Source organism: Aythya ferina, assembly GCF_964211825.1.
Source record: "Aythya ferina genome assembly, chromosome: 24".
NCBI classification, from domain to species: domain Eukaryota; kingdom Metazoa; phylum Chordata; class Aves; order Anseriformes; family Anatidae; genus Aythya; species Aythya ferina.
The window spans coordinates 201,551-227,200 of NC_140322.1; the positions used below are offsets into that span (position 1 = coordinate 201,551).

The window sequence follows — 25,650 nt, forward strand, 5'->3', positions numbered from 1 at the left end:
AGCCAGACACAGAACGGCTCAGACCCGAGGAAACAGCTGAGGTTGCGTTTCACAGATAAGATCCCCCCTCTCCCCGCAGAGCTGGCTGCTCATGCTAGACTGAAAGCCACTACCATGTTGTCTGGACAAGTTCTCCATTTCTCTCGGCTCCAGCCCTAACCTGCTGCTGAACTGCTTCACTTCCCAGCCCGTGGCCTCGGCTGGGGTGGGAGCCTGCTGGTGGTGTCAGACAGCTGACCCCGGCAGACAGGCACCTCCTGGTTGCATACAAACTTTTATAAGAAACTTCTGCAAAAATGAGCTCATGCAGCACGAGGCTTGCAGGGCTGGGGGGTTGGAGGGAGCAGGCAGGCGTGGTTCCCTTCCCAGCATGCTGGAGATGGATGAGCAGCAAAAAGGACTCAACAACATTCTCTACATAACATTGCATTTGATTTGTCAGAGTTCATAGCCAGAAACCAGAAAAGTACCTTCCATGTAGTTTTTAACCTGTGACTAATTCCTTAAAGTCCAGGGGATTTGTTCTCTGCCTACATGGATGCTAAAGTGCAAGGTGAATTCACGGTCTGAGCCCTCTTTGGGGTTTTCTGTAGCTACTCTACCGCTATGAGACTTACCATCCAGGGATGCTGGTTGCCAATGAGAGTCTTTACAGAATGGCAAATATGACAAGAGAACATTTGCACCGGAAAAAATAATCCGAGGAAGGAGCAGAAGCAACCCTAACCCAGACTCCATCTAGTCAAAGCTGCCTGACCGCAGCTCTGCTGTGACATCGTGGTGATAGTGCATTGCCGAGAGTTATTCATAGAAGTGAAACTAGTGAATAATTGCAAAAAGCAAACCAGCCTGGAAAAAAATGGTGTGGGCCCAAAGGACAACTTGCAACTGGAACCAGAGGCTCGTTTTCTCAGAATTACTTTACCATAGGTTGGTCACTGACAGCAGTTTGAGGTTGCTCTGTGTCACTGGTGGAGAACCTTCACTGTTTCTTTGGCTGATTGCCATGGAGTCTGGCAGATAAGGCACAAGTCAGGGATCAGTCCCATGGGAATGTTACACAACTTGTAAAGGACAAGCTGGTCCTAGCCTGGGACCTTGTTTTCTGTGGGGAAAAAAAAAAAAAAAAAAAAAAAAAAAAAAAAAAAAAAAAGCCAATCAGTTGCATTGACAGAAATGTCCAGGGTGCAATTACAACCCTGGCATTGCAAAAGGGATGCAAGCCAGCCTGAATCTCATTTGTATCATCTGCCTTGAGCTATAAGGTAGAGTTATAGCTGTGTTTGCCGGCGATTTCATGGCTTAATTTGTAACTGGTGTGATCCTCAGGGAATGGCTGTTGAGTCCCATTGACAGGGCTACACACAGTATCTCCTCGCATGCTCTGATGTGTCCCCAGAGGCAACTTTACTCTCCAGTGTGAGTTTTGGGGTGGGATGGGCCCCATGGCCTCAGCACCCCGTGGGAGGAGACCTTGCCAGCACTACTGGTCCCCAGAAATTCCGGGGTTCTGGGCAAGCTGCTTGAGTCACAGCCCATGTGAGGTGGACCTGGGGCAATGACTGAATGCAGAGACCTGGGATCTGCCCACAGGGCTCAGCTGGCAGCCACTGCTGGCTGTTTGCTCATGCTTCACCCAAGCAGCATTGCAATGGGCTGGAGAAATGTATTGCCGCCCTTCTGTCCATGTTCCCCCAGCCGTGTATGATGCTGCTCGGTGCACACATTGCAGCTTCTTTGGGCTCCATCGCCACAATCTGTCCCATGCTTCCTGTCCCTCACCCTCTTTTTCCTCCCTTTAAATGCCAGTTTTGGGAGCTTTGCTAGACGGTTGTCTTGCTGGAGAACAAATACCACCCTGCTCTGCAAACTCATCTGCCTGCAGACAAGTGGGGAAATCCCTCATGTGGATGAAAGCTGCTGAATTAGGCTAGCTGGCAGACCACATATTTATAAAGCATCTCCTGTGATGTGCCTCCCTTCCCAGCTGCCAGCTGTGCATCTACCAGGGCTTTGCCCAACCCAGGCAGAAGTCAGGTAATTCTCCGCTGGAAAGAAGAGTGCAGAAATAAGATGGGCTGAGGCAGGAGAGCAGGAGGTCTCACCGTGGCACGGAGGTGGCTCTCCCAGTGAGGCACCACAGGCTGAGGTTTGGGGGGCACTCTTCGTCTTCAACACGAGGATGTTCCAGGAAGGGCTTCAGAAATTCAGCAAAGCTGCTGTGGGGAATCTCTGCTGCCCTGTGGTCAGCCAGCATGAGGTGGCAAGACCCCACCGTTCTCTTTGGAGCAAGCTACTGGTGATGCACAAGGCCAGTCTGTCGGCCTTGGAAAGCCAGTCTGTCAGCTGCCTGGTTAAGGGGCTCTTGAGTCAACGGGGTGCCCTTGGGGAGTGCAGGGTGGGTTCCCGTTGCAATGCTGATGTTCTGCAGGGAAGTTAAATGGTTGAGGTGTGTTTGCACTTGCCTATAAAACTGGTTTTGTTGAGATGTGGCTCTAAGAGGCTCTATTAGACCTGAAAAGGAAACTGGAGCTCCAGCTGGTGCCAGTTCCAGCTGCAAGATGCTGTCAGTCCCCTCCTGCCCTCACCGGGCAGACAAGCACCCATTTCTGTCCCTGTCTCCAAGGCGTAGTTGCGGCCATTGCAGCAATATCTAAATCTACGGCCACAGTTTGCTACAAGCCCGGTGCCTTTCGCAGCGATATTAGGTGAGAGTGGGAGAACATGAGCACTTCCCAGCATTCACTTTCTCTCTGTTCGTGTTTGACTTCCCCAAATGCGCGGCTCCAGCTGCTGGAGCACAGCGCAGCAGTGTTCAGGGCACTGCGAACATTTCACCCAGCTGGCACGCGGGCACACAGCCTGGCCGCTGCTTTGGTGTGCATGAATGACCCTTCCCAGAGGCTCCGTGTGCAAATCTCAGCCTGCCACAGGAGCACTGTGCACCCATTTGATACCCAGCATCACAGCAACATTTGGGGCCAGACTCATGGGAGCCTCACTGAAAAATGTTCTTTGGGAAACATCATTACACATTGAGTCACCACATGGAGATAAGTGATGGGGCAGGTTTGCCAAAGCATGGCTACTTTCTGAGACAAGAAAGTGCCTTCCAGAGCCTGTTCGTGTTGTGGGAGAGCTGCTTTGCCTGGCACGTGCAGCAGGGTTTCCCTGCACACTGCAGCTGTGTGGGTGCAGGGCTGCCAGCGCCCCAGCCCTTGGCCTGGGAGCCCTTCCGTGACAGCAGCTCCTCGGAGCGCCTCTCCTCGAGCTTAGAAATCATACTGTGTTTTTTTACATCGACCCCGTTGTACTTTTCTTGTCGTCATGTGCCTTTCAGTTCCTCTTTCCACCATCCAGACATTTCCCCTTTTTCTTTCCTTTGGAATTTTTTTTTATTTCTCCCCATGTCGCATTTTGGGTTTTGAAGGGTCTGGCACCAGCCCAGGCTCTGGCAGCACCTGAGGCCCTGTGCACGGTTGTGGCCTGGGCAGTGCCTGGGGCCCGGAGGCTGGAGGCTGCTCCCTTCTCTCCTGGTTTGGGCTGCCTAGGCTCTGAGAGAGGTCCATGCCGCATCCCAGGTGCCCTGTGAAAGACTCAGCAGGACTTCAGCCACCTGCCTGCCAAGGTGGGAGCGGGCACCGCGGGGGTGTCTCCATGGAAGATGAGTCCTCACCCCCATAGGGTCTGGCAAGAGGCATTGCACCCCTCTAGACTCCTCAGAAACCCCCAAAGAGACAGAAACTCCACAAACCTTAATAACTCAGGAAAAAAAGCACTGTGTTTCTAGTTGTTATCCACCTTGGGCATTTTTTTGGAGGAGATGGGATGTCCTTAGGTGCTCCATAACCTTTGCATGAATAGTTCCTTTTCTCTGCATAAACACATTCTTAAAGGAGCATCGGGCTTTCATTCTCCACTTACTTCAACCATCGTACTTCTCTGTTCACTTGTTTAAATCAAGCATAAAGCTCTAACTGTTCTTTGAATATTTATGACTAGTTTTTATCTCATGCCATGCATACAAAACATACTTGATTTCTTTCCTAAAAGTTTTTTCAAGTGCAAAGTTTTAAAAACATGTGGCTTTTATTGCAGGCAGGAATGAATAACAGCATTCCACCAGTAACCACATTAAATGGAACAGTAATATTCATATGCGTAAGGGCAAAAGCTGCCTTGTTTCCTATTTGCAGTTGAACTCTGAAATTAATTAAGAACTAAAAGGATCTGACAGTCATTAGGATCTTTTAAAAAGGAGTGGAAGTGGCAGATGGGACCCATGCTCCAAAAAGCTCGGCTGTGCTATCAATAGCACAGAGGATGTAAGCCCTGAATATGCTCTTAATTGTTGCCGTTGTGAGGAGAGGAGAATCACAGTGCTGAACAATGAAGAATGGCACTTTCGTGACTTCAGAACCACAGGATTCACGTCAATAGCACTCGTGCTCCTAAGTCACTTTGCAGCTTTTGAAAATCCCCTCCCATCATGCTGCACAGAGTGCAGGACGCCCGCAAAAGTCTGGTGCCAGGGGAGCCATGCGTTCTGGCTCTCATTGCATGCGGTGTGTAGTGCTGAGAATACCTCAGGAGCAGCGGCATTGCCCGTGATTCACCCCAGTGCGTGCCCCTGGGGCTCAGTTCTCTGGTTCCTGAGTGGCCAAGGATGTGTATGTGGGTGCACATGCATGTGGAGAGTCTTCCTGGGGATGCTGATTTAAGTAAGGACTGGTATATAATGCACTGGTGTAAAATGGGGAGAAATGGGAGGACAGGCAAGCCCCAAAGTTGTAAGGAGAGAATGCAACCACTCCTCCAACTGTGGTCTTTCTAGTCCTTCAAATGGTGAAAGAAACCTGGCCCCAGGCAGCCAGGTAGGAATCTCATGTTGATTTTCCTGGGTGGCAGCATTTCATGCCAGGATCCAACACTTTTGCTGGAGTCTTCCTCCTGCTCTGGCTGCTCCATGCAACGATCCTGGACACAAGGCTCCAGAGCTGCTTATGAAGACAGTGAGGTGGAGCTGGGCAGCTGTGGCTCCCATGGGGTTAATGGATGCCCTGGCTCAAATATTGATGTCAAATTGCAGCTCTTGCCTTGTGAGCGGGTGCTGAGATAGGTTTTCCTCCCTTCTCTATGGGTGTCACCCAGCCCCAGGGCATACTGGCCACAGAGCAGTGTCTGGTGCAGCGCTGCTGGAGTCACCAGCAGGACAGTCTCACAGCAGGTCCCTCGCCCAAGTACAGGCTTCCCAGTGAGTTATGTCTGGGGCAGGCACTGTTTTTTGCGCGCGCACACACACACACACACACCAGTTTCCCCATATTTCTTCCCCTGAGTGCCACAACTTCCCTCCTGCAGGAGCCTCTGACTGCGGCTCACATAATTGCCTCGTGAGAGCCTGTTTTGTCTGTGACACTCAGGGGTTAAAAATTGTCACCATCGTGCACCCCATTGGACCTAGCATCTGTTGTTTGATTTATGAATGAATAGCACGCTCCCTCCCTGCATGCTGCTCTCACATCCCCTTCCCTTAACTACAAAATAGATCCAGACACCCGCATGGCCCTACTGAGCACTGTGCTCCTGAGACAGTTTGTGATGAATTTTTAATAGAAAGCTTCCTATAAGCCTCTGCACTTACTTCCTTGCTGTTGAAGCAAGTGGCTCTGCTGCTAAATAACAGCTCAAATGAATTAAAAACTACAGAGGAGACTGTAAGGGAACTAATCCCAGCAAGTAATGATTTAAAGAGCTGCTGACCTCCCTGCAAATGTGAACAGTAGCTTCAAAGTATTTGAAAAGAGGCCCATGCAAATCCATGGTCTTATACCACATTAACCTTCCCTGGAGTGAGCAGGGGCTGGAGGAATACTCCCCAAGTGTCGATATTTCCTGGTTTGCGGAGGAACAGAGTGGTGTGCGCTTCGTTCCTCTCTCTCCATTTCCAGCGCAGCTTCCAGGGCAGTTGCTGTCCCGTTTGGCTCTGTGCTGCAAAGGGAAAGGGCAGGGGCTGGCAGCTGAAAGCCTGGTGTTTCACTCGGACATGAGTGCCTAACTTTACCCTCCATCACCTGGAGCAGGAGCCCCTCTTTGAGACTGAGGGATAATTCAAACGAAAGATAATTCCTGTCAGGCTCAGAGCTTGCTGGTTCCAAGGGTCTCTGTAGCTCTGGGACACATTTTCTTGCTTGAACACCTCTTTGCTGGAACAGATGCTGAGTTGCTTTGCTGGGCTTTGCATGTCTTGGGATGACCAGCCAATCTATAGTTGGGGGAAGTCTGATTTACCACTGCTCGATGTTTTAGGTTGCATTTTGTGTTGCTGCAAGGCAGTGGCCAGCTTTGTACCTATGCAATGGGGAAGTGCAGGGCCACAAAATAATGCAACAGGTTATGGGAGTGAGCTTGCCTCCCATTGCTCAGAAGTAAAAAAAAAGTCAGTGTGGGGGATCAGAGGGTGCTGGTGTGAGTAGTTTTTGGGGTGGCTGCAGGGGAGGGGCAGGACATGGTATGCTTCACACCTGGAAATACCCAGCTTGGGTGACTGACTCCAGGTATTTTGGGGAGGCATTTATATGGTACCTTGAGGACACTTAGACGATGCAATTAGGTGCCCTTTTGAGCATGTTGTTACCAGTATAAAAAGGGGTTCGAGCAATTCATGGACATCAGGGCTGCAAATGGACACTGACATAAGGCAGGAATGTGCCTCCATCATACCTGAAGGCGGAGGTAATAGCAGGAGTGTGGGCTACGGAAATCATCCAGGTTTGTGCCCTCTCTCTAAATAGCATCACCTCTCCTCACCAAAGGATGATTTGGGTTAGACGAAAAAGATTTGCATAAAGCGTAATGAAAAGCAAGAGCCTCCTGGGGAGGACAGTGTTGTGTGGCCACAGTGCTTACAGAGTCCCGGTGCGGAGCAGCTCGTCAGCACACAGCAGCTGGACAAATGCCTGAGGACGGGCTGCTCCTGCCCACCAGCATGCCCCCAGCTGGGCACTGCCGGGCCCGGGCCCGCCTGTGCTGGGGGACACCAGCTCCTCCAAACAAGCGCCCAAAACCCGTGAATGGGTTTGATGTGCTCCATGGCAGGTGCTCAGTCCCTCCCTGGCTGCAGTAAATGGATTATATTCTCACTTCGCGGCATCTATAAACAGGAGAAGAACTTGTCACCTCTACTGGTGGGGAGCAGGCTGGGAAGAAGGGGGCCGAGGTGCTGTGTCACTGCCCATGCTCTGCAGGAATGTCAGGTTTTAGGGAGAGACACTTAAAAGGCAAGTTCCCAGCAGGACTTTAAAGAAAATAAAAAATAAAAAATAAAAATAAAAAGACAGGAAAAGGAGGAAATGTAAAGCCAGTAAACCTAGAAATGAGCATCGTGCCGCGGGGAGGCAGCTCTGTCCCACCGAGACCCCCCACACCGTCCCGTCCCAGCCCGGTGCTCCGTCTGAGAGCAGCCGGGCGGGGGGGGGGGGGGGGCGCAACACGGGAGCCCCGGGGCCGCGCCTCCCTCTCCGTCGGGGAGAACCCGCGCAGCGGGGAAGAACCGAGACCGAAATCACATCGGGGGCGGGGGGGGGGGCAGCAGGACGACGTCGGCAGCCGCGGCGGGGCTCTGCGACGCCAGAGCAGCGCCGAGCCCCCCGCCCAGCCTCGGCACGGCCCCGGTCCGGGGCGGCAGCGGCCCGGGCAGCCCCGTCGCGCCCGCCCCGTCGCGGAGCCGCCGCGCGGAGCCGCGGCGCCCACCGGCGGCCGTGCGCCCGCACTGCAGCGCTGCCCGCGCCCCGCCGCGCAGGCGTGCCGTGCCCGCCCCCTGCACAACCCCTCCGTGCCATCCCCGAGGGTACCGGGGGGACGGCGGGGATCGAGCCCCGGCCGGCCCCGGCGGGAGGCCACGACAAGCCCGGCCCGCCCGCAGCGCTGCCCAGGGCTCCGCGCCCAGCGGGGGCAGCCGCTTTCTGCGTGCGTCTCCCTCGCTGCTACACGGGGGCAAAAAATAGCAGTGAACGCGGCGGCCCCGCGGCCCGGCGAGCTTTCCCCTAAAAAGGGCAGGATCGCAGCGCCTCCGCGCAGGGAGCCGCCAGGAGACGCCCGGCACGCGGGGGTCGGCGGCCGCCCCCCCGGGCCGGCTCGGGGCCGGTGCTGTCCCCGGCACCGGTGCGGCTTCCGCGGGGCCGGAGCAGCTTCCCTCTGTGCCCCGGTTACCAACGGGGCACCGCCGCGAGGGAACCTCCGCTCCTCTCTCCTTTGTCCCTATTAAATTATGTCTTTGTTCGCTTATTTTGACACACGCAGATTTTGTCTTTCGGTCGTGTCCCCGGCTCGGCTCTTGCCGGCAGCGGAAGGGGAGCCCGGCCCGAGCTCCTCCGCGCCCGGCGGCTTGCGGGGGAAAATGTTTCGGCAGTTCGAGGCGGAATTCGTCAAAATAAGAATTTGCTTTCTTTTAGTTTTAAGGGAAACCGTGTTGCTCGCAGCGCGGAGCCGGGCCGGCTGCGCTCCGCCGCCAGCCCCGACGTGCAGTGCCGGCCCCGAACCTGCGGGAAGCCGCTGAGCCCCCCCGCGCCGCTCGGGCCCGACCGCGGAGCGCGGAGCTCGTCCCCGCCGCGACCCAGCCGGGCCGCGGGGCAAAGCAATCCCCGCCGCGCCCCTCCGCCGCTGCCCCCCGCCCGCCCCCGGCGCGGCTCGCCTCGCGGCGCGGCGTTTCCGCGGGCAGCCGCAGAGAGCCCGACGCCTTCGTTTTGTTCCTGCAGAACCGGCCGCTTCGCCACGAGTTTTCTCGCCAACGATTCCGGCCGGGGCCGCCGGCCGTGCCCAGACCCGCAGCCCCCGCAGAGCGGCCGGGGCCGCCGGGCACCGCGGGCGCCCCGGGACCGCCCGAGGCTGGGGCGGCTTCCAGCTTTGGGGGGCCGGAAAGCGGAGGCCGGGGAGCCGCGGCTTGCAGCGCGGTTTGCGGGGCGAGCCGCCCCTCGGCGTGAGCCGGCGGGGCCCAGCGGCGCGGCCTCGGCTCCCCCCGTCCCGCGGTGACCGAGCCGCGCCGGGGGTCGCGGGCGGCGGCACCGGGAGCGCTCCGCGGCGGGGAGAGGAACGGGCCTCGCTGCCTGCCGCGCCACACGGCCACGGCGGCGCCTCCGGCCCCAGCCCGGCCCCACCGCCCCCCAAAAACCCCCGGCGGCGGCGGCGGCGAGAAGCTGCCGGGGCCCCGACGTGCGCCCGGCCGGCCCGGCCGGCCCGGTGGGGCGGGGCTCCGCGGGGACACGCCCGCCTCGAGGGAGGCCCCGCCCCTTTGGCGGAGTCACCGCCCCTTTTGTGTGTGACCACGCCCCCGCGCCCCCCAGGAGCCGGCGGGCGGGCGGGGACGAGGCCCCTCGCGGCCGCCCCATTGGCGCGGCGCCCCGTCCTTCAGGCGCGGCCCGCCCCCCCGGGGCCGGCAGTAAATACGGTACCGGGCGGCGCGGCTGGCACTGGGGAGCTGCTTTCGGGGCCGCCCGGCGGAGGGGACCCGCCTGCAGCCGAGCGCGCCCGGCCGCGACGTGGCTGTGCCGGGGCTCCGCGCCGCCTTTCCCCGGGCGGGGCGGGCGGGACCGCAGCGAGGCCTCCGGAGACGCGCCCCGGAGCCGGGCGGGAGGAGCAGCCCCCCCGCGCCGCTCGCCCCGGGCCGCCCCGCCGAGCACGGAAATCTGCCGGGACGGAGCGAGGCGGCGCGGGCCCCGACTGCCGCTGCCCGAGCCGCCCGCGGGGAGCGCCCCCGCCGCGCCCCGCCGCCCCGCCGCGCCCCCCCGCGGGAGCCCCGCCGCAGCCGAGCGGTGGGCGCCGGGCCTCGCCGGGCCCCTCTTCGTCCCCCCCGGCCGCGGCGGTTCCCTGACGCCCGCTGTTGTGATGCGTATTCCCGTAGACCCGAGCACCAGCAGGCGCTTCACACCCCCCTCCACGGCATTCCCCTGCGGTAAGATGGGAGAGAACAGCGGGGCGCTGGGGGCCGCCGCACCGGGCGCCCGGGCGCGACCCGAGGTGCGCTCCGTCGTGGATGTACTGGCCGACCACGCCGGAGAGCTGGTGCGCACCGACAGCCCCAACTTCTTGTGCTCTGTGCTGCCGTCCCACTGGAGGTGCAACAAGACGCTGCCCGTCGCCTTCAAGGTAAGCCGGGAGCTCCGGGGACGGCTGCGGGGCGCCGGGTTCCGCTACCCCCCTCCTGCCCTCCGTTCCGACCCGCTCGCCTCTCTCCCTCCGCCCCTTTCATTTTGACTCGCTCCTGACATCACCTTCACGAGAACCTCTTTTATTATTTTTAATCAAGTCTCCGCATTGCCCTGCGGTCACCGCATCTTAGATATTCCGTACAGTTAGGAGCTCTCAGGCAACTTTGAAGTTTAATGAGACTGGAGGTTAATTACCTTCCCGAGAGAGGGAGGCAGGGAAGGGAGATCTAATCTGCAAGAAGAAAGCGAGGAGCTGGAGCGCCGGCACCGGGTTGCGCTGCCCGGGCCGCGTGTGCCTCCCCACGGCTCCGCTCCCGCGGGACGGGACGGGGCGGCCCGACGGGGTGCACCGGGATGGGCGGCCCCGCTGCGCGACCGGTGCTGGGGCCGGGGGAACGGGGCCAAGGCGAAAAAAGCGAAAAGAGCAGCGGGAGGAGAGGCGGGGGAATCGGGAGGGATTGGAGAGCAGGGCCGGGCTCCGGGCAGCCCGGCGAAGCGGGGAGGTTTTTACAAACCGAGTCCCGCTGCCGTGCGCTATCGCCGGGAGCGCGGGGCGCCGCTCCGCGGACCGGGGCCGCTTCGCCGCCCGCCGGTCGCTTCTCCCCTCGGCGGCCGCTCCGGGACCCCGGGCGCAGCCGCCCCGCGCTCGGCAGCGAGTTTCTCCCGAACCGAACAAAACAAATCCGCAAAGCCGCGGTTCGCCCCGGCCGGAGCCGTGCGGCGGACAGACCCCCGGCACGTGGAAGCCCCTCGCTACTTCTTACGCCCCCGTTTTAGCTCATTTTCTCCTTCCCCGTCCATTTTTTAGTGTGTAGGTTTTTTTCGTTGTTGTTTTGCTGTTTATTTGTTTTTCTTCTCGGGGTCTCGGATTGCTTTTGGTTTTGGTTTATCTTTGAGGGGGCTTGAGGGGAGTGAAACCGTAGGGCAGGTTAGCTCAGACCGCAGTTAAACTCAGCCTAAAATCCTTTTGTCCTGCCCTAGGTTGTAGCCCTTGGAGATGTGCCTGATGGGACGGTGGTAACGGTGATGGCAGGGAATGATGAAAACTACTCTGCAGAGCTCCGCAATGCCTCCGCCGTGATGAAAAACCAAGTAGCAAGATTTAACGATCTCAGATTTGTTGGGAGAAGCGGCAGGGGTAGGTATCGGCCAGGAAATGGTTGGCCTTCTTATTTGGCTTTTATTTTCTCTAAGAAAAAAAAAAAGTTTGTTGTACTTTAACGGTATATGTCTTGTGAGCCAATGGAGGTGGTTTTGCTGCTGCGGGCTGGGCTTGTCGGGCAGGGAGGAAACCTCCAGCACCGAAGTGGTTTTTGAGTGGGCCGTGGGCAGTGGGGCAGTTGGAGGGATGTGGCAGCATCCCCGGCTGCTCCCTGCAGAGCAGATCTAGTGGCGGCTTTGCTCCACTCCTCCCTGGGGTTTTTCTCTGCTGAGACATCAGGCACAGATGGTGCAGGAAAAGAAACCTTGTTGTAAAACCAATGTGGTGTTGTAATGCAGCCCCTCTCAGGTGCATGGGTTTCACTCAGAAGTGTACATGCATGAACTGGTAGGCAGCCCCAGCCCAAGTACTTCTAAATTTATGGAGAGTCTTCTCAGTGAGATAAGGCAGACAGGTGACTGCTGGAGCCTGGGTCCCCTCTGCAGGTGGATGTACTTGGGGTCTGATGAGGCAATAATCTGCCTTTCTGTTAGCTGTTAAAGGGTGCAAATCAAATGTTTGAAGTTCTTATTAGAAGAATAATTCCATGCTCTGCATGGAGTAGATGCGGTGAGTAGGGTTGCAGAGAGATTCATTCAAATTGCTGTGGGCAGTACCACTGCCAGGGACACAGGAACTGGGGCAGTTGCAGGTGTGAGTGCCTTCTGGGGAAGATGCATTTGTTTTTCCCTATGCTTGCTGCACGGGAAACTAGAACAGAAATTTTACCTTCTGTCTCTAGAGACTGGCTCTGTCATTTATCCTTAAACCGATCACAGTACTGGCTTTTTGGAAACAAATCATCAAAGAAATTAGTCCCTGCTACCTGAGAAAAGCAGAACAAATCCCCTGAAAATACTGAGAGCCAGTGGGTGTTGAGAGGAGATCCCAGTGTGCCCTTCACTTCTGCACGATTCCTCACAGCCGCATTTCACCTGAATTTCAAGTAATATAAATAGAATTTCAGCATTTCATCGCCAATAAACACTATGGACTAAACCACTTAATTGTTAATTTAAATTAAAAAAAAAACTATTTTAAATGGACATATGATAGCATTTTCTCAGTCTTTGAATGTACACATACAGTGTCAGATGTATTGTGACTTCTCTGCATTAATTAAAAGCAGTGATGTTAGGAATTATTTGCATGTAATAACTGTTTACTTGTTCCTCTTTATGAAACTTGAATAGTTTACATTCTTTCATACATTTCCTTTTTCCTGTTGGCTCCTTCTCCAAATTGCAGTTTCTTTAAAACTCTCCACTTAACTGGTTGCAGGTTGATGGATGGAAAATGTTTTTCTTTTATGAATTAAGCTTTCATTTCTGTAATCAATTATTCTCTTAGGCTCTTTTCTTTGTTTTTTCATTTTCCTTACACAAATTTCCAAACTGAATGCAACCCAATCTCAACTTGACTCTTGAATTCATTATTAACTTTCCTCCTCTGCAATCCCGAGCTCTGAATTAACAGTAGTTTACAGTCTACTGAAAGTGGCTGGGTGAATTGTCTTCTTCCTCTAGCAGAGTCCTGGTAAATGCTCATTACAGCAGTGGAAACACCTCTGTTGCCTCTAGCAGGCTTTGGAGCCAGCAAGAAGTTTTAACTCAAGTGCGGATTTCTTTACTTACTCTTACGGGCTGAGGCTTTGTAGTGTCTGCACAGACCTAACTCCAGCAAGGCTCCCTGGTGCTGTGTGAAAGAGGCACAGTGGGGTTTTCTTGCAGCTTGAAGCGTGTGCTTAGTTCTCTGTGCATGGCTGTGCTTTCTCAGCAAGGGGCTACTTGATGCATATTTAGTGCTAAAAATTCAGTTTAAACGATTTTTAATCTTAACGTCCAGTGTTGGTTTTGTTAATTCTGGTGGAAATCTGAATTTGTTGCAGAACATTTTGTTGGAACAGAGTTCTGTGTGTGTAAAGTTTGTGTAAATACGTGGTGTGTAGATGTGTGCTTGTAAACACGCACAGCCTGTGTCCACCGACTAACAGCAAGTCAATGTGCCTGAGCTGCAGGAGAATCACAACCAGCGAGGCTCTTGTTTTGAAAACAGGAGCTGAAGTGGTTCAGAGCCGGCCACTTCTGTTCCTATCGTGTGGGTCACCCAGCACTGTGAGCCGCCCGGGGGCGGGGGAAAAAGCAGGTTCTTACCTCCCCCTCTCCAAAATTACCATCCCCCTGTGCAGGACGAAGGGAGGGGAAAAGGGCCGGGTCCCCGGCTTCGCTCGAATAAAGATTTCTGCTCATATTTCAGCATATAAAATGAAAGCCAAGGGCAAGGGGATGCAGCAGTGTGCGCTGCTCTCCCGGCCAGGGAACGTCCCCACGGAGCATCTCTCGGAGCTGCCCGGACCCCCCGAGGGTGCCGGGCTCCTTCTCGAGCCGCCGGCGAGCGGCTGCTGCCGCCCAGGCGCTGGGGCCGGGGAGCGGTGGGAATGAGAAACCACAGCCCGGCTTCCCGAGAAGGCGGGAAATGAGTAAAAATGGTGCTGAGTAATAATCGTCATTTTCAACTCATGGGAGGATTTTTGAGAGCTGTTAGAGACGCAAAATGTCACGGCCGGCTCGGCTCTGCAGCCGTGCTCCCTGCGCAGAGGTGTTTGTATCTGCGGGGAGCAGGGAGTGAAACCGAAAGGCAGGGGAATTGTCGCTTGGAAAAGAACAATAATTAAAATTAAAAAAATAAATAAATAAAAATCACACCTAGTGGGAAGTAGCAGTGCTGAGCACAGAGCTGCGAGCTCGGCTCAGCCCTCGCTGCGTGCCCGGGGTGCTCCCCGCGCTGCCTGCTCCCACCGCGCTGCACTCACACGCGAACAAAAGGGCTCTCTCCCATTGCCTTCCTTCCCGTGAAATAGCTTCCTAAATAATTTCTTCTAATAATCCTCATCTGTGCACTCGGTTTCTGCAGACATTTTGCTAACAACTACTCTGCTTGTGTCGGCCGTTTTTGTGTGAACGCAGTCCCCGGGAGCCTCCGCGCTCTGCAGGCTGTGGCAGTGTGGCTCTTTGGTGCAGGTCGGCAGCCGGGCTGCTTCCTTGGGGGTTACATTTTCATTTAGGGGGGTAAAAAAACAAACAAACAAAAAAAAAACTCCTTGTGTAGAGAATGAGCTGAAGGTTTGTGCACCGTTTCGGCTTATTTTGAAAGCTGAAGTAGGGCATGGATTGGTTTCTGGCTTTCACAAATCCTTCTTGCCGTCCGCTTTAAAGCCAGCCTTACTCCCCACCCCCCAACACTCCCGTAGAGAAACTTCCCACCTGAGATAACTGCTCAGTGTTCTCTGCAGGAGATTAATTTATTTTTCTATTTATTCTTTTTTTTCTTTTCCTGTCTAGCTGTATAAATACCACTGATTCTTACTATGAGCACTCTTAGATCCACCCTTATAGATGGTGGTTGGGATCTGGAAAGCCCTAATCCAGGGAAGAGGGAGAGGAGTCTGTTTCTTGCTCTCGGTGGAGCTGTTTGTGAGTGAAGCGAAGGCTGGAGGAGCTCGTGGGTGATTGCGCAGGCACTTCAGGGCGATTTCTGCTGGGTTTTCTGCCTCCGAAATACCGCCTGCCTTCGAAATCCCGCGGCGATTGCTCTTGGGGGATCGGCTGGCGCGGTTCCCTTGCGCGCACATGCAGCAGCCCCGTTACCCGCGGAACTCCCGAACGCTGCGGGGCTGCCCCGGGAGGGGGCGGGAGAGCCGAGGCCCTTTCAGGAGGAGCCGGCGCTGCCGAGCCCTGCGCCTGGCGATGGTGTCCCCGACCCGCCAGCAACGGGCAGGGGTCGGGGAGCGGGGGCCGGGCCGGGGGCGTTCTGCTGCTGCCGCTTCTCTCTCTGCACGGGGAGAAAATGCCCTCTGCGATGCCAGAAGCGTTTGGGGCTGCAAATGGAAACGTGTTCTGCCAAAAAATGTCACTGTTGTGCTCTCGCAAATTATGGGTTTGGAGAGCTTTTCACCGTCTACCTCCCTGCCCCCCACTTTTTTCCCCCAATAATTAAAAAAGTGAAAAGCTCAGTGCGTCAAAAGCATCACTAAAAGCCCACCATGATGATGTAAGAAATCTTTTTTTCTGGCAGTGTGTTCCTGCTCTCTATTTGGGGCTGGGGGAATGAGAACAGAAGGACAGTCCCCCCAGTCCATGGGGCCACGTGTGTGGTGGCCAGTCCTGGTGCACAAAGCTGGACATATTTAGTGCAGGCTTTGCAGCTTCCAGTTTCTGCTGCAGCCTGGCATAAGCACATGTGGGCTGTGTGCCGCAGGTGCCCCCATGGCCAAGAGCCCCATGTAGCTCCCCTCCAAACCTACCTCTGCAGGGCCACAGCCACCAGTTTTACCCAGCAAATGCCATCATCCATCACATCTAAACTGATGTGATCTTGCCTGATTTTTCCTCTAGGAGTATTCCATGGGTGCCAGGACCCAAATATGGCCCTTGCAGAGAGGATCCAGTGTGCAGCGCTGCATTTTGGGGCTGGATTCCCATGGGAAAAAGGGAAATGTCCAAACAGGGAGGCAATGGGAAGCTGCTGTGATATTGGGATAGGGGAGGGGAAGGGGGACAAGTGACTTTTCTGTCCATGAAGGTTCAGGCTCCTGCTCTGAACCAGGCCCAAGTCTGTCTTCACTGCAGCCAGCTGAACCCCAGCGGGAGGTGGCTGAGCTTTGTCTCGACAATAATGTCTCATAAAGTTAACTGATATGTGTGCTGGAGTTTGGTGTATGCAGATGTTTGTGTCTGAGTTTTCTCCAGCAGGAGCAATTTACTCTCAAAGGAGTTGAACATATGTGAATATCCTCTTTTTCTCTCCCCCCCCCTTCCCTTAGGAAAAAGCTTTACCCTGACGATCACAGTGTTCACCAACCCCACTCAAGTTGCTACCTATCACCGAGCCATTAAAGTGACTGTAGACGGACCCCGGGAGCCACGAAGTAAGTTATGTTTTATTTGGCTGCTGAGCAGTGGGGGGGTGCCACAGGGGGCTGAACTTTCCCTGGCCACGCGGGTGAAAGATGCCTCTGCAGCCAGGACAGCTGCCTTTCGCAGCACACAGAGCAAAGATGATGGTGTGGTCAGGCAAACCCCAGGAGTGTGCCCGGATTGTCTTCATTTTCTTTTTCTCCATGGAGCACCACACGTGTCCTGCCTGCTGCTTGTTCCCTCTTGCTGTGCTCTGTGTCCCCCAAGGTCTGTGCGGTTCTCCTGCCCTGCTCCTCGTGGCACTTGGGATGCAGTAGAAATGACAAAGGCTCAATCCTGGGGGTGTGCAAGGCATTTTTGGGGTGGGGGGAGTTATGAAGCTGGAGATGCTGTGCCCTGCTTCAGAGGCTGAATTTCTGATTAATAACATGTTTGCAGGTTTCCCCTGCTCTGTGCTTCTATTTGCCTGTCTGTCCACATGGGCCCAGGAGAGCTTGCAGGGTACCTTCCCCTTCTGTTTGTTGGCAGTTTCACTTTCAGGTTGTCAAAGCCTCTGGCTGGCAGTGGTCACTGATGGAGGCTGCATTGCTTGAGAAAACCAAGCAGACGATTCAACTACAGAACTATCTTTCTGTTGTGATCAAGAAGGGTCTTCTGGATATTGCAGGGCTGGCAGTGTCTCTGCAATGGCAGCTGCAGACTGGCTGCACTCAGTTGATTTTTGGAGTTGGGGTGGCTTAAGTTCATCTTGGAGTGCCTCTCCTATGATCAGAGGAGACTGGGGAAATGCTCCAATAATGTCAGCAGGAGGATTGTCCCTCTTCCTTGAGTACTTGCTTGTCAGGACCCCTGTGAGGTGGGGTCCCAGGACCTCGTTCCCAGCCCTCTGTTGCTGTCCTTCTGCTCCAGCTCTGCCTTCCTGCATGCTCAGCACCACCCTGGGCACTATAAAGCAGAGTTTGTTCACTTAGCATGTAAAGCTGTCAGTGCCCAAATTTAAGGGAAACAGTTTGATCCTTCTAAATATGCTTTAGAAAATATTTTCTGTTGATGCTGTCGCTGGGCCATCGGCAACCCTTGATGTCAGGCCAGGTCAAGGCTGTTACCTCTGCAAGACAGTTTTATTTGCCTTGTTTTTTGTTGATTCTTTTTGTCCCCTTTTTATTTTTTATTTTTTTCCCCTTTTTTTTTTAAATGTTGGAGCTTGGGGTGTTAGAGACTTTATATAAGCCCATTGGGCTGCTGGTCTGGAGTGCTTGTTTGCAGAGATAGTACCTAGGCAGTGCAATGCTGTGTTGTGTTTTTTTTAGTGTTTTGTTTTTTAAACCATAAGCATAAGGCATGTCCCTGTTACAGTGCTGTGGCAGTGGAGAGCAAACATGGGTCACGGTGGGCACTGCAAACACCTGGGAATGGGCAATCTAGGCTGGGAGGCAGAAAGCAGGCAGGGTTTGGGCAGGGAGTTGCACAACTGTTCCATGTCAGGAATAGAAACCAGGTCTCCTGACTCCTGGCTCAGCCCCTTGTCTGCTGCATCAGATCGCCTTTCTAATAATAATAATCATCATCATCATCACCATCATAGGGAATATATAAATAATAATACAAGGCAAGATAGTTACTACTCTTAGCGTTTGGTTTGCTCTGACTTCACCAACGCTCAGTACTTGCCAAAACCAAGCTGAATCATACCCACTCCTCCTTTTGAATTTCAACACGATGGTTGATCATTACTGATCTTTAATTTAAACTTTCTGATACGGAGGCACAGGATTTGTAGCTAGGCAGGGAGCTGTGGGTTTGAGCCATGGACACTCTTGGCCTTGGTGCAGTGCCTTCATTTTGCACAATTAGCTAAAACCTGAGGATGGGGCAGCTGGCCCTGACTCTTGCTTGGTTTGCCTGGGGGATGCCGTCCTGGCGTGCAAGGTCAGCAGTTTGCTGTTTTGTTTTGTTTTGTTTTTTCTGATTTGTGTACCTCATAATGTTTGTGCTGAAGATTTGGGCTCTTTAAAGAGCTCTGTGTAGTATTTATTTGTTGCTTATTTCCTTGTCTTGTGTGGATCCTAAAAGTCAATCTTTTTTCCTCATCCCTGTACTACCAACCGCCCTCCACCCCCGAAATCCTATGAATTACTGATCTGAAGAGTTTAAACCTAAGCTGTAGTTTTTCTGCTATTTGCAGATGGTCATAGGTTTGTTGGCTGCAAAGGTCATATTTGTAAGCCCTGGGTCAAACTGGGAATTCACTCATGTCTTGTGAAAATACAGTCTTACACTGTATGGGAAAAGTTTTTTTTGTTTTTAAAGTTCTCTCCTTTGTCATACTTCATTGGTTTTCATTTTCTAATTAACCTGAAATTTAAAAAAATAAAATTACATTTGTCCCGTCCTTTCCCCGCTCTCCTGTCCCTGCAGAAATCCTGGCTGTAGAACGATGCTGGCCCACCTGGTCATGGAAACCAAAGGTGGTTTTCCTGGGTAACCAGCCACTGGGTGGCTCTCTGGGATAGCACCCCTGGGTGCACCCGGCACCTGCTGGGAAGGGAGCTGGAAAGGCTCCAGTAACAACCATCTCTGTCCATGCACACCAGCTCATGCTCTCCTCCACTGCTTGGTTTTGGGAGGTGAGAACCACCAGCAGGACTTGCAGTTATTTTTATACATGCATGGATATTACATAGGTGCATTTATAGATGTAAATATATACATAAAAATATTTTTTCCCCTTCTTGGCTGCCCTGTTGCAAATGAGAAGGATGTGGTGCATAGCGGCTCCTCTTGTGCAGGACTGGTGTTGGCTGGTGCTGGAGGCTGGACACGGCTGGGGAGGGGCTGGTGTGATCGTGCGGAAAAGCATCCTTCATACGGAAAGAATTGGCCATTTGTCTTGGTATCCTGGGAAAGCCCTGGGCATCATCTTCTCAGATGCGGTGAAATTCCTCCAGCAAACGTTCTCGTGGGGTTTTTGGCCAGAAACGCGGCTCTGTTCCACGCCCCACCTCTGAGCTTCCCATTCATCTTCCACCCCTGTCCCATCACTTCATCTCAGCCCTTGAGCAAGTCTTTTAACTAAAGCTTTGCCCAGAAAACATCTGAGGAGTTTGAAATCAAGTTGAGTTGGGTGAGAAACTGCAGGGAAGCGGGTTGCAGCCAGAGCCCATTGCGGGGCCAGTGGTTAAAACCCGGATGGGGAGACTGGGAGAGCCAGACCGATGTGTTGAAGACACCCAGATGTGCTTGTTTGGAGGACCCATGGTGAAACTGTGGGTCACAGCCCACAGCAAAGTGAAGAGTAGGGTCAGGCTGTGCACAGGGCTGGTAGCAGCAGTGGCTTTGGTCAAGTGCTCATGTTGGCTGTGGTTCATGAGCATCTCCTGCATCATCCATGATGCAGGCTTGCTCCCAAGTGCCCTGCTCACTCATTCCTTTTTTTTCTTTTTTTTTTTTTTTTTTTGCTCTGCTTCATTGTGGGTTAGATCTGGAGAGATCAAGGACACTCTTTCAAGTTGACACCTTAGCTCTAAACAAATGGTGCATTGGGTGCCAAGTGTTGACATACTTCGTACAAACAGGAAGTAATAAAATATCTGAACTTCCTGTGGAATTTCCTTCTCCCCCCTCCTTTCTCTGCAGCTCTTTATTTAGCAAAAACCTGACTTAGTTGAGCTGCAATCCTTGTGCAGTCTCTCGCATCCACGCCTGCTTGCAAAATAATCCACAGAAGGCAGAACACAGAAAAATGAATAGCTGGAAGCTATGCAGTAATGTTTAGTCTATGCCTGGGTAAATGAGAGCATCTCCAGGGCCTCCCCCCTCACACCTACCTGTTGGGTGCCTTCCCCTTCCCCTTCCTTTCCTACAGCTCTTCCCTCTTGCCTTCTGTCACTTCTTGTCAACCCTTTTCACTTGCTGTCCTCCTCCCAGCTCACCCCTTGCAGCAATAGTTGCTTTTTGTCCCATCTCCTGAGAACTCTTGTGCAAAGTCCTTCTTTTTTCCTTCAGTGTCTTTAACTTGCTCTGACTTTTCCTGCTGCTGTTCAGCTTTCCTTAACCTCCCCGTATAAAGTCCTTTAGCTCTTAACCCCTTGTTTCTTGTTTCCACCCTGTCCCTGCTGTCCTGGCCACTCTGAGGAGCAAAGGGCACCCACAGCAGATGTGATCACCCATCCATAACCCTTGTGGGGTTGCATGTAAATATCCAGCTGTGTTCACTGGGGGTGAAAAACACCCCTCTGGCTGTGAGTGGGTGTCGAGCCCTGAGCATGGGTGCTGTGGAGGTGGGCAAGGTGCAGGGCAGCTGTGCCAGGATGTCCAGAGCCCTCTCTGCTCATATGGTGAGGACCTAGACCGCTTGGAGGATAAGGTCTGTTCCTGAGGTTTGGTGCTGGCCAAGCTGTACACAGCTGGCTTTTTCCCCTGTCACTGCCCCAGCAGAAAAGCATGTGGAAGAGGGAGCAGGCATGGGGCTGAGGTGCCAGCACAGACCCACTTGCTTTTACACTTCTGTCCTGAACGAGTGATGGAAAGGAGGATGAGGGCAGGAGGGGCTGTACCTTGGTTTTCCATGGCTGAGGAGCGGGATGGCAGCGGGGTTCCTGCCTTCCCCCCTCCCTGGTCAACTGACAGGCCATGGCTAGGAGAAGCAAAGCAAGCGCACATGGTTGGTGGGGGCCACTGGGCAGCGAGTTGGTGTCTGTTGCTTGTTTTGGGTGCATGCGTTGGAGACTTGGTGCTTTTGGTCATGTCCCTGCTTGGTGTGACCACAGTAAGCATGTCCCTGTGCTGCGCAGTGTCTGCTGGGCTTGGAGTGGGAGGGGACAGATGATCAGTGCCAGGCTCACCTCCACCTAGCAAAAACATTTAGACTCCTGCTCCCCACCACGTTGACCCTGCAGGGACTTCCTGGCTGGGCCTATCCTGTACAGGCATGAGGTGTCCCCTCCTTGGCCACCTTTCCAAAAGGCTCCTTCCTCACATCCACTGGAAACACGTGCTGGGAGCAGCGCCCCTGCCATGGGTGCAGTGTGTGGCCGTGGTTCTGCTGTGCCCCGAGCACCCGCTCCCCCCTCGCACAGCACGTAGCTGGCGGGTGGAAAGGCTTCTCACCTCCCACGTTTCTGAGTTGTTTCCAAGAACCACTGGTTTCTGCTTTGATATTTTTAAGAGCCTCGGCTGGGTGAGGGTTTCCCTCTCCGCCTGTCCCCTGCGTGTGATGTCAGTCCAAGCTGCAGCACAGCCACGCATTCTCAGCAGGGAAGTCAAGAGCGTGGGGTCTGCAGAGGGTAGCAAGCCTCCTTCCTGCAGATGGGAACACTGTTCCTGTGCAAGGTGTTAATGGGAGAGAGAAGAAAGACTAACTGGTAATGCCAGGTTACCTCAAGACCCTCTCTAAAAGCATTTCTTCCAGCACCGCCTGCACTGCCCAGGTGGCAGCTGAGGAAGAGAAAGGGTTGTATCAGCATTTACTTGAGATGATGCATACCTTGCTGTGGCTTCTCTATCCACCTTGAAGCTGCACTGATTAAAAAAAAAAAAAAAAAAAAAAAAAAAAAACAGCGCCCTGAACCACCCCGTCCTGCACTGGACCCGCCAGCCTGGACACACCTCGGCTCCACTGCCCACACCCCAATCTCGCCGCCTCCATCTCGGTTCTCATCCCACGCCCAGCGCCTCTCTGGCCCCGGCACCTCAAACATCGGCGCCTCCACAAACCACCCTGGAAAAGCTGCTTTCTTGCTTTTATTTATTTTTAAGGTGTGTCTGAATCGATTTTCTTGAATTCTGAGGGTTCTGTTTTTTTTATTCTATTCTCAGTGGATGCTCCAGATTGAAGCAAAGAGAAAGAGGGTACACAGGGTTGTGCTAGTGAGGAAAGCGATTCTCCCCAGAACTCCCCGTCCTCGTGGCTCCCAATGAATCTGAGATTTACAGCTAGAAACAGCAAAACTTGAAAACCTGTTCTATGCAGGGAAGGGAAAAGAAGTGCAATATTTCACCCCGCTAGTCAGAATAAGCTCTGTAGAGATCCCAGTATGATGGTAGCAACTAGAAATCACCAGGTATCTGCTATAAGATGGTGCTGTCCTAATCTGAGTCTCCATTCCTGCCAAAATTGACCTGCAGGCTTAGGGCAGGGGGCTGTGAGGCTGAGCACCTAGGGTTTTGCATTTGCTGTTGGTTGTGTTGGGAGGTTTCAATACTTCAGTTTGTGTGGTTGTGGGGCAGAGTTGGTCAATGTGTCCCTGCAGCAAGCAGTCTCTGTTCAGCACCGGGTTCGACCCCAAAACCAACTCCACTCCTTGAGCACCTCTGTAGCCCCAGGCACGGTGGGGATTTATTTATTTGAAGATGAAGGCAGTTTGCCCAGACCTGAGGCTGTGCTGCGCGGCAGCTGGGTGAGGCCGAAGAGCTGAGTCAGCCCGTCCGTGCTCTCCAGCGTCTGGGGCTGACGTGAGGACTGTTGGTGGCGGGGTCTTCCTCAGGGCCCCCCAGTGGTGCAACTTGCCAGGCTTGTGTTGGCTTTTTCTAGGATATGGCCATCCTGTGCAAAACTGATTCCTTTACCTGCATCATGGTTTCATGCCTTAATGGCTTAAATGCCATAAAAAATACAAAAGTGTGTTTAATATATTGTGGTGTTGGTTATTTACTTGCTGACTTCTGGTTTATAATATATCTGGCCAGATTTCTGACTCCATAGTAATTGTAGCAGACAGCACCTCTGTAGGACTTCCCTCACCTGCACCATTTGGGGAAAAAAAAAAAAAAAAAAAAGAGAGAGAAAGATAAAGCAGAAACATTCTGATTACCTCTGAGAAATTTGGCTGTATGGGGGTTGTACTATGAAGTTAAATGGTCCATGCATTTGCTCCTCACATCCTGGCCCCACTGTAAGGTGTGCTTCAGAGAAGGAAATTGCTGGCAGTATCGGGAGAGGAAGAGCTGCTACCGGCAAGCGGGGCGATGCCGGGCGCCTGCCTGTGGGGACACAGCTCTGCTGCCTGCCAGCCCAGCGGTGGTTTTGGAAGGATGATTTCAGGATGTTTTGTTGCGTGGACCTGCGCTGCAGAGGGATTTGCATAAATCCACACCACGCTTCCTCTGCAAGGGAAAAAGTGTCAGTTGTCTCATGGTTTCGAAGCAAAATGAGATGCGAGGGGGACCTGTAGGGCAGTGCTGCGGGGAGGCTCAGGGAGATGTAGCAGCCCCTGGCTCCGTGAACCTGGGTGGCGGAATAAAACCTGTGGTGTTCCCATGCCTGTGACACGGGGTGCCAGGATCTGCTGCATAGTGGACATGGTGTGCGTTAGCAAGGAACAGCTAAAACCAGCTGGGGAGTAGAGAGGAGAGGAATGCAGCCAAGCAGGGTGACAGGGCGGAGGCAAAAAAGGAGTAAGGACAAAGTGATCCTCTATCGCAATCTTACTGTGGGCAGTCTTGGGACCCCGTGGTCTGCAGCTTGCCCAGGGCCATGGCAGTGACGCCCCACGTTTGCTGTGCCTTTTGTCCTCAGAGATGTGATTTTGTCTGGAAAGCCCTTGGAGAAGAGATAATAAATTATTACAGGGTCTATTGCTTTTCTGCTCGAATTCATACCAGGACTTGGGCTGCGTTGTGCCAGGATTATATGGTTTCAGATCTTTATCTTGGCAGAAAGGGTTTCTCAGGGGGGATACATGAAACTTGCCTTTGAGATATTTCTGTAATTAAAACCAGGATTGTTGCTTAAGTGCTCCCGTGGGGTGATAGTTTGGGGTATTATTAGGGTCTTTTGTTTTTTTCCCTTGCTTGTCCTAAGCTAGATATAAATAAACAAATGTTTCCCAGTCTGTCTGGGAACTATTTAAAAAAAAAAAAAAAAACCTGTAAATAAATCAAACCAACAAGATCATTTAAATAAATGACCTCACCACTTCCTGGACAGTCACTTGTTGATTGTAAAATTGCTATCATTTTTTATAATTTAGAGTGCAGTGCTTAAACTAGGGTGATTTCCCACTTCTTAAGACCTGTCCCCTTCCCTAGAGAGCAGAGGAGGAAATCCTGAGTGACAGTTTCTTGCTTCCGTTATTAACTGTTTGCTCTGGATACACTTCAGCTTGCGAGATGAGCCCTCACAGAAGCCCAGCAGCTGCTCCCTGCACTGGCCCCTGGCCCAGCGGTGGTGCGGCCCTGGGCATGCCGGGCAGCCACTGGAGAGCTCCCTGGCCTCTGTTCCTGCTCTGCCACACAGATCCTGCCCCCCTGGAGGCTCCTACCTGGAGGAGCAGAAGGGTCTTTGAACAGGGCATGAGATCTTCAGAGTGTCATGAAACAAAGCACGCGTGTGAAATCCTCAGAAAAATGCAGCATATCCTAATGTTTTAGTTCTACTGCTGTTTTCTTATATTGTCCCTTAAAGCTGTCATCATGGGGCACTTGCATGGAGGACGCCTCCTGCACGGAGACCAGCCTGCTCCATCCCACCCTTCCATGTCCTGTTTGCTCTTTGAATGGAGAAAAATGAAAAGCCAATGTTGGTTGGGATGATGGCAGGGCCTTGGTGCCGTCACTGCACCTTCCATTCCTGCCCCATCCACCAGGTCCCTTCAATTTTCCCTGGTGCCCTGTTCGCCAGGGGCCAGGCAGGAGGTCAGGGCTGGGGCCAGGGCTGAATCCGCACAGCTCAGGTGTGGGACTCTGAGTTCACGCGGGAGTCCTTGCAAATCAGTACTTGCTGTGAAGCAGGGTTTCTCTGTGTTTATTCCCATCTCTAATGTGTTTTGATCCCAGCGGGTGAATTTGAACCCTTTGGTATCTGCTGAGACCATCCAGGGCATTGTTTTCTTGCAGAGGCAGTTTGGGACTGCTGTTGATACATGCATCACAAGCAATTATGTTAAACTACCTCCTCCTCTAATTTCTTATAGGTACTGCTATCCAGTTAACCCCTTCTGAGCAGAGACAATGTGTAGGGGGAGTGAGGGTTTGGCTCTGGGATGGCAAAAATTACTCGGGAAGAAAAGCAGATGGGCTCTGGGTTTTGGCAGGCCAGGCTGTGCAAGCCTCTGGCCCCACTCACCCCTCGGCTGGGTACGGAGCTGTTCCCCGGTTGCCAGGGGCTCACGGAACCTTCCTCAGCAAGAGCAAAGTTTGCTTGGCCGTACCCAAAGCAGTGGGTTCACATTGCCTGGTCCTTTGGTGTTACAGTTTAAGGCTGTAATCCCAGCGTTGAAAGAAGTATTAACAGAGCAACCAAAATTATATGGGCTCCAGTAAATTCATTCCTCTAATTATTTTATTTGGTGCATATGCTAAGTTCCACCTCTGCTTTTATAATCACCCA

The 25,650-nt window shown here is 53.5% G+C and overlaps 1 protein-coding gene across 1 annotated transcript in view; it reads left to right on the forward strand.

Annotated features, from left to right (window-relative positions):
* Positions 1 to 25,650, forward strand: part of RUNX3 (RUNX family transcription factor 3) — a 60,871-nt gene that overhangs the window by 12,504 nt on the left and 22,717 nt on the right. The window contains exons 3-5 of the mRNA XM_084496992.1: positions 9,899 to 10,143; positions 11,187 to 11,343; positions 16,229 to 16,333. Coding sequence (XP_084353118.1) covers positions 9,899 to 10,143; positions 11,187 to 11,343; positions 16,229 to 16,333 — 507 coding nt within the window. The remainder of the gene's footprint in view (positions 1 to 9,898; positions 10,144 to 11,186; positions 11,344 to 16,228; positions 16,334 to 25,650) is intronic.